Source organism: Aspergillus ambiguus, assembly GCF_047715705.1.
Source record: "Aspergillus ambiguus strain CBS 117.58 unplaced genomic scaffold BDV59scaffold_1, whole genome shotgun sequence".
Taxonomy (NCBI): domain Eukaryota; kingdom Fungi; phylum Ascomycota; class Eurotiomycetes; order Eurotiales; family Aspergillaceae; genus Aspergillus; species Aspergillus ambiguus.
This window is the reverse complement of record NW_027395514.1, coordinates 1920839-1932825: the sequence shown is the minus strand read 5'-3', so window position 1 is coordinate 1932825 and position 11987 is coordinate 1920839. Positions and strand designations below refer to the sequence as shown.

General features: G+C 52.1%; 4 protein-coding genes across 4 annotated transcripts; 1 reads left to right on the top strand and 3 right to left on the bottom strand.

The window, feature by feature from the left end:
• Nucleotides 1-6232: 6232 nt before the first annotated feature.
• On the top strand, nucleotides 6233-7401 carry BDV59DRAFT_167592 (uncharacterized protein). Its single transcript, XM_073687938.1, has one exon. It carries the CDS (start codon nucleotides 6738-6740, stop codon nucleotides 7089-7091), a length of 354 nt encoding a protein of 117 aa, XP_073553587.1. The 5' UTR covers nucleotides 6233-6737; the 3' UTR covers nucleotides 7092-7401.
• Nucleotides 7173-7531, bottom strand: BDV59DRAFT_10597 (uncharacterized protein). Its single transcript, XM_073686527.1, has one exon. The coding sequence runs from the start codon at nucleotides 7438-7440 to the stop codon at nucleotides 7255-7257; it is 186 nt and encodes a 61-aa protein (XP_073553586.1). The 5' UTR covers nucleotides 7441-7531; the 3' UTR covers nucleotides 7173-7254.
• A 2464-nt stretch (nucleotides 7532-9995) lies between these two features.
• BDV59DRAFT_167588 (uncharacterized protein) lies at nucleotides 9996-10459 on the bottom strand. Its single transcript, XM_073687937.1, has one exon. It carries the CDS (start codon nucleotides 10431-10433, stop codon nucleotides 10080-10082), a length of 354 nt encoding a protein of 117 aa, XP_073553585.1. The 5' UTR covers nucleotides 10434-10459; the 3' UTR covers nucleotides 9996-10079.
• Nucleotides 10460-11453: 994 nt separating this feature from the next.
• On the bottom strand, nucleotides 11454-11835 carry BDV59DRAFT_167587 (uncharacterized protein). The gene has a single exon (XM_073687936.1). It carries the CDS (start codon nucleotides 11689-11691, stop codon nucleotides 11476-11478), a length of 216 nt encoding a protein of 71 aa, XP_073553584.1. The 5' UTR covers nucleotides 11692-11835; the 3' UTR covers nucleotides 11454-11475.
• Nucleotides 11836-11987: the final 152 nt, after the last annotated feature.

The following is an 11987-nucleotide window of genomic DNA, read 5'->3' as shown; positions in this document are numbered from 1 at the left end:
AAAAAAAAGGAAAAGAAATGAAAATGAAAAAAAGGAAAAAGGAAAAGAGCAGATGCAAGATGATGTGAGTCGAGAGTCACGTCGAGGGGAAGCAGAAGAAGAAGATGGTGCAGGGGTCTGATGGTTGGTGGATTTAGATGGATTTGGATGTATGGAGGAAGAAAAAGGATTGGAAGAGACGAGGGCGGATGGCCGGCCAGGGTGGCGTAAGAGGTATCGTACGGTACGCTGCCTGGTAAGGTATGACGGTATGGCCGTATCGTGTATGTAATCTATCCAGCGGTCGGCGGGTACGGTTGCGACCAGGATGCGCGCGATGCAATGCGGTCAGCGAATGTTTGCCCGTCGGGCGATGTGCGAAATTGGCGGAGCCTCGTGGTCACGTTCAGAGGAGAGAGAATGGGATAACGAGGCGAAGGATGGAGAAGCGAGTTGAGGAGAGAGATGGACAGGGGAAGGAGAGAGAGGAAAAGAGAGAGGAGGGAGGAGAGGTGGTCAATGAACAAGGGTCACAGGGAAGGGAAAAGGGAAAAGGAAGAAGAAGGGAGGAAAAGGGACAAAGGTAGAATAATAATCGAATAAATCGAGAAATAAAATAAAATAAAATAAAAGAGGAAAAAAAAAAAGAATAAAAATTAGAAATTAAAAAGAGCCTCGGGGATTTGGGTTATTTTGGTTATGACGTGAGCGTTGGGCTTTTCTTTGCTTTTCTTGCTTTTTTTTTTGGGGGGGGGCCCTCTGGTCAGTTCGTCAGAAAATCCCTGATAGGACAGCTCGCAAAATACGCAGGAGTCGAGTGGGTTGGGTAGGGGAATAATAAAAACGAAAATAAGGCAATAGTAATAATAATCAATCCACAGAAGAACTAGTTGGAAGCAGGTACTAGTTAGAAGAATAGCGTCTCCAAGACCTGGCAGTAGTGCGATGCAGCGTGTCAGTGCCGACTATACATCAAACAAAGAGGATCACCAGCAACTTCGACCGCAAGGGCGTCAGTCCCTTTTCTCGAAGCTTGCTCTTGTGTTGCAGCGAGGAGGGTTGCCCAGAAATATCAAAAACCTCAAAAGCGTTCTGCAGGGGACACTGCATGTGACAATATCAGAGAATCAAGGGCGCAAAACAGTCGAAGCAGTCAACGAGGTGGACAGAGATGCAGACGGAGAAAGTCCCCCCAGAAGACAGCGGCAATGCCACAGCAAACCTAAAACCCACCAGATGGCCGGATTGAACCCTCCCGAGCACGAAGACGGTGATGATCCCACTGCATTTGACTTGAAGCGAAACGGATTTTTCGGGCGACGATTTTCCCTTCAATTCGACGTGTGTGTGTGAGAAGTATGAAGGACGACGATAGACTAGACAGTTCCCCAATCTCATAGGCTAGGAAGACCCCATACGACAGCCAATAATTTCCATGGAACCAGAACAGAACGATGGTTCTCTGGGTCCCCGACTCGCCGGTCCGTCCGGGAGGCAAAAAAGAAAAAGAAGAAGAATAATAATAATAATTAAAAATCCAAAACGGTCGGGTCAAGCGCGTCAAAAGAGGACACGAGATGCAGGGTTGAAAGGCCCACGGCTGACGGAAAGCGGAAGGCGGGAAGATTCGCCAGATGGAGATCTCTCAGGAATGCAACCGTGGATTGACGCGGGTAGTTAATTCTCTCATGCGTACGCAGAAGAGACGATTCTTTGGTTCTTCACTTACGTACTCGTAGGTCCTCTATCGATTTCTTAGAATTCCCAAGGTACCGAGGAGTTTTCGTCGACGACTGCGAGACTGCGGACTGCGTACAAATACGCAGTACAGACATCCAAGAACGGTCCGCAGGTGGACCCTTGTTTAACACGCCAGCGACCCATAGACATGGACGGGGAGTCTCTAGGACGCCGCTAACGCCTGGATGGTTCCAAGGGGATCACCTGAATCGTCGGGGGTCCCTCGGGTCGGGCGTTTGGCAGGGCCCACCCACCACTCGGGGGGAGTCTAGAGCGTGAAGAGGGGGGGAGCCCCCAGGACGCGAATGACGCCGGATGACGGAGCTACTGGGGGGGGACGCCGGGACGGGTAAAGGCGCCGTGACCTCCACCGACTTTTTATTATTATTTTATTCTGCTGAGTAGGTACCCATCGGCGGTATGGCCCGAGTTAGTGGTAATCATTTCCGGTATCTTACTCTTCCTCGAACCATTCTGCATCTCTACCAAGCAGGGTGCCTGGTAACGAGTAAGTACGCAGTACTTTATCCTACCTATCGACCCGTCCATATCTCAATAGTCCTTGTTCATGTAAAGTTCATTGCGGCTGACACACATGGAGCTATCCCACTTTCAGTACATGAGCCGCTGCGGGTTGGGGGCTTTAGTCGATGTACTGTACCCAGACGGGAACAACCTGCAGTAGGTAGGTACCTAAAATGCTGGACAAACGCCCACTGGTATGCAGAAGGATCAGGCTCCATCTTCTCGCAGACGGGGTTTCCGGTTCCAAAATCGACAAAAAAAAAAAAAAAAAGGAGGCAAAGAAAAGAAAAGAAAAATCTCCCCAAGACACCTCCGTACGGCACTTCCTCTAAGCCTCGTTCTGTCGAGCACCCATGGTTCCCGTCGGGGAGATGGATTCTACTTGGATCCACCCCGGGTGATGCCCGAGGAGAAGAAAAGAGGGGCTGACGGCCCGTGGATGAAGGCAAAAAAAGAATAAAAAATCATCGTTCCAAAGCCCTACCGCCACTGGTACTTTTCCTGAACCTGCAGAAGATTAATCAGCTTCGTCAACCGGCCTTTTTCGGTATCTAATAAACAAATTCAGCGGAAGAACACTCCGCTGAGGACACTAATTTCTGACAAGCAGTGGAAAAAAAAAAACTTGGATGAGTACGCAGTATACCGGTCGACACATGAAAGATGGTGAAAAAATCCGGTTCCAATTGTCCCACCCTCATCCCTTTGTACTACCCCCTCATCCCCAGCCGTCTCGTGTCCTCACCTCTGCACTAGGGATAAGGGTACCAAACATCAGCCACGAATAGAGGGTCCCAGGCCCGTATTTTCGTTCTTCGCGTCTTTCTCGGGGCCGGGGCCGACTCATCGACACATGGCTGGAAAGCAGGGAGCTGGGAACCATGGCTGAGTGTCGGTTAGTGTACCAGGATTCGGAGGAACGCATGTCTGACTGTATATCATTATTTCCCGCTTGACAGGTTCATCTTTGGTCTTCCCCAATTGCTCTTAACATTCTTATCTTCTAATATCGAATGTCTTTGAAACCCCAAGTCACTCGCCGTCTCCTTACATCGGATTCCAGGATCAACCCACTGCTCTCCTGGGTATGGATAAAACACATCCGGGAGAGCAATCCCTTCCACCGCTGTGTTTCACATCAAATTAAATACAACTCACCCGTCTAGCCTCAGGACGGGATGTGCGCCTCGCAGTAGCGCCCGCCTGCATGCAGCGGCTCGTTCACCCGCTGAGGTCTTTCTCGGGGAACGAACCTAGATCGGGACATGCATACATATGGCTCGGTAGGGGTCAATCGATCAAGCAAACAGTCATGAACCGGATTGGAAATCATCCTATCACTCTTTCTGCATGGGTACCTTAGGTGCCTTGCCAGGCCCGGTCGCTATTGCGCCCCTCAAGGTCTCAATCCCTCGGCCCACTGTTCTGCCCTGAAGAATTGAATCTCCGGCCAGTCTACAAACAGGCTCCGACGGATTCGGGTCCGGACGGAGGCTATCGAACAAGCACCATTCCCACTCCCCTTCCCCTTCCCCGTCTTCATGCGTGGTGGCATCCCTTGCATTCCGATGATCGGGAGAACTCATTTGCGAACGGCCCAGCCCGTCCGCAAGGGACATCGCAACAAACGCCCTGTACCTTTGGGGAAGTGGGTTCTTCGCACATGACGGGGTTAGGTCAGTGTGCGATAAACTCGAAGGAGGCAGGTGGGATGATGCATTGTGGTGCGGGACAAACAGTAATCTCCCCCCGATCGGGGGCTCGTCCATGAAGCTTGTACTGCGTACTTCCTTTGGGTCCATTCAATGGAAACCGAGTTTCTGCTGGTTCCGGTCGGGCTTGGGATCTGGGGCATGAGGGCCGATTGAAATCCCGACAAACACCGGCCAGGCTGTGCATGTTTACAATGGACCCTAACATCTGCAAGGTTGGTGGTAGGTGCAGCCCCATGTCGTCATACCCGTCCCAAGGACGCGGATTCGGGGCCGGATTCGTGGATTGACGAGCCGGGCAGAAGTCGTTTCCATGGATCGTGTCCATCCGAATCCATCAGCCGCTGGGAACCATGGAATTCACCGGGACTCTTCAACACAACGAGTACAAGAGGAGAGCTACGGAGTACGTAAGATGACGTGTATAAGCGAGTTGAAAAATAGGAGAGATAGAGAGAAAAAAAAAAAGGAAGAATGATAGGGTGGGATAAACACAGGATAGGGCAATACTAACCAGCCGTCCAGGGTTAAGCGACAGCCGCGGGGTCACCCGAGTCCTGGTTGGATCCAGCAAGGAAAAGGAGCGCTCCGAACCGTAGTCACACGGCAGTTGATTGGCACTGGATGGCCCTCTTTTTGATTGTTTGGATTATGATTGCATGCGAAGGTCTCCCCTGGTAAGGGGGGGCCCTGATGATCGGTTCCGGAGATACAAATGCGGTGAAGCTGTATCGTTCCACCGTGGGTGCCGTTGATTGGATCGGCGGACCGGTCAATCGAGCGTTCCATGGATCTGGAAGACGGTAATAACTGCAAGTGGAAGGTCTGGAGGTCCATCCATCCGGATGTTTCTTGTAGAGGACTTTAGGTACCTTAGTACAGCGGTGGAGAAACAACCGATGATCAGGCGGTGAAGGCCAGCTAACGCCCGATGGGCCACGCTGGATGGAGAATGCAATTTGACGCTTATCATCATGGTGGGGAGATGAACCTAATACGTGGACTTCTTTTCAGCTGGACACCACAACGGTTGGCCCAATATCGACCGTCTCGTGGATGTCTCAGTCGGCAGACTTGGGCGTTACAGGACCATTACGGTGGCCGTCCGTAACGGACTCGACCTTGAGGTCGTGCATAAACAAAGCCTTTTGTGAAGCGACGGGTCGTCTCCTGATGGGTAGGAACATCTTCCGCGGGACCACTGCGGCCGATATCAAGCATTCCCCAGGTCGATGATGCCTTGGGCGACAGAGACGCAAGGAGGGGGCAACCCCAGTGGAGGGCCCTAAGTTTACCGGTGCTACAGCCCTGGGACGACGCCAGGAGGGTATTGTCATTACCCGATCGGTGGCACTTCATGGTAACTTGCATTAGCGTAGCTTGGCCTCTTTCGTCTCCGAAAGGAGAAGCGGCCGGGCAGAATAATAAGGAGAATAATCATATCCAAGAACCGGGATTCAGTATGCGGGGTCTGCTGACATGGGCGCCAATAATCAATCCCCGTTGCCAATCTGGCTGATATCCCTGTCTCCTGCGTAATCTCTCTCCTCCCCCGTCGGAAGAAAGATGGTGGTGATGAAATCTGACCAGAGAGGGGGAGAGAGTCCCCACTGCGCACATGGGAGCGAGATGGGAGCTAACGGTTAGCTGGAAGTTAAGAAATCGCAGGCAACGATTGCGATTTGCTATCGAGTCCTGGTCAATCACACGCGGAGTTCGACTTTCCAACCTTCCGCCACCTCCTCACCTTCCCATGATTCAGGTTAGTCTGGGCCTCGGACGGCGGAGAAGCCCTGTTAGAGGGTCGGGTTGGAAAGGACCCTCGGTGACTGCATGACATCGATCGTGTGACTGACGAGGAAGAACGACGACCAAGTCAAGGTCGTCGCCGTCGTCGTCATTGTCGTCCATCCTTCCCCTGACGTGAGACAAGCAAGGCTGCTGGAAAATACGAAGAGGAGGGCGAGGGCAGTTGCCTTGTCGACCTTGCGAATACGACCAGAGGTTGCAAGGAACGACATAGATCGAGTGCCGCATCCAACCAGGAGCGGGAGAAAGGTGTGATCTGAATGCAGGTGCTGGTGTCAGGGCGTTGGGCAACCATCCTGTTATTCAGTCGCTAGTCATCTCCTGGACATGTCCACGACGGGCCGCCCCGACTCCCGCCGATCGTTCTGCATGAGGTGAAGTAAATAATGTCGGTGAAATGCGACCAAGCATTAACCAGCATACCACATCGTCTGGTGATCAGGTACTCGACTCGCATTGATCCTCTCTTTTTTTTTTTTTTTTTAATTGTGGAGGCGGATTTCGGGATTCCAAAGGAGCCTCATCCTCAGCCATTCCATTAACCTCGAATCCTCTTTCCCTCCTCTTTTCCAATTGGTATTCGCGTCTTTCGCCGAGGATCTTACCGCCACACGTGGCCCTGGAGATATTCATCAACATCAGCATCAGCATGATGCGATGGATGGGCCTAACGAACGGACCTGGTCGAGGTCTCGAAAGGTAGATCCACCGTCAGACCGCCCACTGGACTCCCTCTACCATAAGGTATAGCCTTGAATCAACCCCGGTGGATAATCACAACGGGCATGATCGAAATTCCGGGTGCCTAGCAGAGAGGGTGTGGATGTGGTGGTGTGGTGGACTCGGGCATGAGGTACGGTAAGTTCTGGTCCATACCGTATCGTACCGTACCAAACCCGATGCAAGTTGAAACCCAACGGTATTACAATACGGTCATCCGTTTGTTCCACCTGCACCATCCCCCGGCCGTCCATGGGACGTTCCGCTTTGCTCTCTCTTCCAGCTCCTAAGGTAATTTTGATTTCTCCACCACCTTTGCCACGTTTTTTTTTTATTATTTTTATTTTTTTTTTCCTTAATATTATTGGGGGCGTTCCAATCGGCGCGGTGCATTGCCGTCCGCGTCTTTCCGTTGCCGCCAAAAACCCACTCACCACGCAGGTAATTGTGGGCTACCATGTCTATCCTCAGCTCCGTCCGGCCCTTTGTCTCCGGAATCTCCAGAAGTCTGCTCCACTCCAGCTAACGTCGAGTCGGCTTGACCGTCCGCGAGATCCTGCGGGTTCCATCCATCGACGCGTTCGCGAACGGTCCCGGGGAGGGTAAGAGAGCCGACAAGGCTTAAGCAGCAAGCAAGCAAGCAAGCATCCTCTGCCGTCTACACCTCAGGCGTCCAGGCAACGTGCATGGTTTCCCGTCTCCGTATGGTGTAAACATCCAACAAACCAGGAAGCGATCAGGGCATCCTCAATCACGGTGATGGCGGTGTTTACCAGCGAAACCGGGATAGTGCTGACCATGTCCCCCCGCCCCTAAAAACCGAAGGAAGGGGGAAGGGGGGGGAAATAAGAAGAATAAGAAAATAAAGGGGAAAAGAAGGCCAAATTCCAATCAGAAAAAAAGACGTAAAAAAGGGAAAAAAAAAATAGAACCAAATGGCGCCGCTTGTGATCATCGATTAGCCCGCATACGGATTCAGTCACGTGACACCACGGGGCCTATGAACGGCCGCCGGTGCAAAGACTATCTCTACTTTATTTGCCGCCTTTGGCTGTCGTGCGCGCGTGCGAAAAACACTTGGTGCCCGGCCATAGGCTGAATGACTTAGGCAGAGCCTGGGAAGGGAACCGAAGGCGCATGCACCTCTTCTGCCAAACGCCCTGTCCGTGCTCGCTCGGGTACATGCTCCTTCTGCCTCGCTCAGACAGGCAAAACCTCCTTCGCTTCTCTTCCCCCCCGGACAGCCAGGGCGAAGGAGTCGGAGAGGGTGTACAGAGCGCGATCCTCCTGGGAATGACGTGTCCGGGCGAGAGTACAGGGCATGGGTTGGCTCCTAGGAAGCAGAGTGCAGAGCCGAGAGAGGCCTTCGTCCGGCTACTTCTTGTTTCTACCCGTAGCTTGAATTTCCAGGTTCAGCAGGGAACCCCAAGAGACCGGAGATGTATTTGTTGAGGAGCTAGGTAGGTAGTCCAGGTCAGTATACGAACTATGGTGATCCTCGATCCTCTTCCCTATTTCGCCTCGAGTCATCGTTTCGGGCGCCCGGCACATCCACTGGACGGAACCAATGTGATGACCCAACATATGGGTGTGACACGCTGTACGAGGCTATTCCGTTGTACGCCTACATGCTTTCTCCCTTCCGGTCATGTTCTTTAGTCGCGTGACGATCCTATAGGTTAGACTCGGAGGAAGGGGAGAGAATGTCGTGATGGATGCCTGACATTCTAGAGCTTTGACCCTGTCTGGGTTTGCGGGTGGAACTTACCCTCGCTCTTTTTATTACGACGATGATGATTATTATAATTATTATTCTCTTGTTAATATTTCCCCCCCGGTAAAACTCAAGACAAGCATCAAAGCACTTTCTCCTTCGAGCCATGGAGACGACGAGGTGGCGAAGGAGTTCTATCCAAACAACGTCGGTCCCAGACGCAGCACCCAGCCAGGGCTAGTTCCATCTATGCCCAAGCTGAGTAACGATTGCGATCAGGTCTCCGTACCTGCTGCACGATATCCATCGCTACCAGCCGACAGGCGCCCCCACAACCATTGGCGATCCGGATAATTTGGCTCTGGACCATTAGACGTAGGGGGTCGAAAGGACCAAGTACCTATTCGTTGCATTCGCTCACCCTAGCGGGGGCAAGGAGGGGGAAGCTGGGTGGTAAAAGAGGCTTAGAGAGAACGGGATGCATAGGCGCGCTTCGAAGCGCGGAGGATCGTCAACGACTCAGGCAACAATTGGAGCTACTCGTAATTACCTCGTCTAAATTAATCGATGGGCAGGTCCATCCCAGATCGGTTAGGAGAGAGCGAGTCAGCGTGGCCTCCTAGCATCATTATCTCCCCTTCGCCGACTGTTCTGTCGTCCTCCGTACAAAGGACATTGCGCACCATCCTTGATCGATGTATCACATTGATTTCCTGTTTGTCCCCCCGCATGGATCGGTTCCGAATTCTCCAGACGTCAGTTACCCAAACGGGAACTGGTGTTGCCGCCGTACGCAAGGAGACTGGTCCTTTATCGGGCGTGGAGACAAAACTTAACCTTGACCTGATCCTGTCGGATCAGCACGTACATCTGATGCCGATGATGGGAAAGTTGCTAGCCACAATCGATTCAGACTCCACACTCGGGAAGTTCGGCCGGAATCCTGCGTCGTTCAAATGACGTCGTGACGTTGTCGTGGGTAGAGGACACGGGGAACTCACAGAATATATATCGTTATCGGGCAAACGTACGGCGTACCTTTGCCCCAGCATTCTTGACCAGCCAGTATCAGAAGTACGAGAGTCACCCCCGGAGTATGTGCTTGCTTTGTGGTCAGGAATTGGTACAAACCATTAGTACTTAGGATATTCTCCACGCAGAGAGCCCGAGGCATACCCAGCTAGATCCAATATCCCGGCAATGGTACCAACATTCAACAATTTCGCAACGAAGAACAATTGGTAGAGCACTGTACATTAGTTCGACCAAGCATGCAGTTGACACCGACGGCAACTACACGGATTAGTTTGTACTCTGTAGCCGATGACCACAAAGAGGGACCTATCCATAGCTGGACCCAAGCATAGCCACATCTGATTGTATTAATCGGCAATGATGCACGGCACAAAGATATATTGTAGCGGTATGCTACCGAGGAATTGTTCTACGGAAGACATTCTGCAGAATACAGTAGGTTTGCCATGATAATCACTAGCCGACTACGGATTATTCAATGAACAAACGCATAACAAACGAGATCATTGTCTGGAAATAAGGAATCTGACCTCTCAATTGAGGGGAACAGCAATGATCGTCTCGGGTCCTGAATCAGGCAATTGGCGAAGCATGATGAGCGTGCCTATTGAGCGGAAAGTTCCACTAGGATCTCGCCGAGTCAAATCACAATTGATAATCGACAATGACAAAGTTCATGGCTTGCATCACTCCTAGCCAGAGAAAGACGGCCATGCAGTCTGTCTGCAGTGGCCGAGTTCTCGTCCTGGGCGATGGTCTCCCGCCCGTTCTGTGTTGTCCGCGGTCTTCGCGACGATGAGGGGAAGAGAGGGGACGTAAAAAAACACAATGATAAAAAAAAAAACTTAATAAAAAGAGAATGAAAGAAAATAAGAAAATAACAAGGTAAGAAAACAAAAACAAAAACTGCCCCCAAATAAACACGAGCTCCGCCATCTGGAACAGGAATGATAGTGCGTTGTGGAAGACCGATTCCCCACCCCCCAGCCTACGGAGCAGAGTGAAACAAGGGAGTCATGCGCCGATAAGTTTGGGCATTGATGCAGAGCTGATGTGCACTGCTCGAGCAGGAGGACGACGGACGGATTCGCCTGCGTGCAGATGTGGATATCATTTCCTGCTGATGATGGGGGAGAGCCGTGGAGCAGACGGGATGCCCGACGGGCCGGCTGCGGCGCGCGGACAGCAGGCCATACCATGCACGTCAATATAGGGATGGTCCGGGGCTTAGGACCTTGTCCACTGCTCCAGGATCAGGCATGGTATTCACCCTCATTGGGGGATAGGGAGTAGCGGTAAGGAAGAGCCGGCACTAGGAAACGCGACTCGGTTAAAGCATGAAAGGCGTTGTACCTTCGTATTGAATCTACAGGAAACAGTTCCGTCAAGGAGGCAACGAAAACACGAACGCATGCCCTAGCTCGGGCTTAACTGTTGAAGGCCGGCCAGCGCAGAGCCATCCAAATCCCGGGCCGTCCTGTCTTCGTACAAGCGCGAGGAAAGCAGGTTACGTAGTAGTACAACGGACGGGGCGACCCGAAACATGGATATCTGGGGACTGACCAACCCGATACTAGAGAAAATATATTGGAAGGGCAGGCGAGTGTATGAAAGAGATGATTCAACAACGGTAAAGACAATATCCACACACCTCCAAAGCGTAATTGATAACACTGTCGTCATCCTGAAGGCTCGACGCAGAAGCTGTTTATTCTGTATCGTCCGCGTGCGAGCCGTGATCCAGATCCACCGGGTCGGGCATGACGACGCTGTTCAGATACGTAACCTGTCAGATGATGATGGTGCCAAGTTAGTAAAATTCTTCCACATCTGGATGCCTTGATCCATCCTCGCCCATCGTCCGCAGAACAGATTAAACGGTGGGTATCCCCGTCGTGCCCAAAGCCACACCGCTGAGGTGGCTCGAAGAGGAAAGAGGCAGAAGAGGGGACAGGGGGGGGGGGTTTTTCGGTTCAGAAGGGCCTTGTAACTGATACGGGGGCCAAGATCCAATAGACGCAGGCGCGGTAAAGCGGAGAAGGAGGCAGGGAGACTAGGATGGATGGCTTACAAAGGGTTCCAAGATGCCAATCAAAGTTGCGATTCGGTCCTGCACGTTGGGACTCAAGAGCTCCTCGTCAACAAGCGGCTTGCCAATGGTGAAACTGCGCAGGCGGAGTAATTGGATATTCTCGTTGTCCAAGTCGTAGCCCTAGGGAGGAGAAGAGCCTGTCAGTACTGTTATTGGACGAAGCCGTAAGACCCGCCGCGCAAAGCATATGCTGAACCATGGAAACAGATGAGACGGTGTCGAAAACTCTTCCAGACCAGACCGCGCAGTGGGACAGGGGAATTCCGTGCTAAAGTAGCTGCAGTCAATAGTCGACCCCAGAGCGAGGGCTCCAGGGGCTGTTGCTTTAGGCTACCAAAGGAAAAAACCCGTCCACAAGCAGGCATGGATACTGCGTACTTCCCGTGCGCGGCTGCGCTTGCACCATCGAGACATCCCGAAGCAGACCCGCTTTCACCCAAGGTACAGACTGGATGCACCGGGGTATCATTGCTGAGCTCTATCGGTTGTCCTTTCTTGGGAGGTCATCGTTTCCTTGAGGCATTTCTTGGAATTCTGGACGGCCAACTCCATGGCTGCGCAATGGCCAAGAATGCATAGCATTCGCGCCCATGGGGTTAGACCGGGGTGGCTTCTCAGCCTCCTCGGTCACTTCCTCATCAAAATTCGATGAATCATGCTC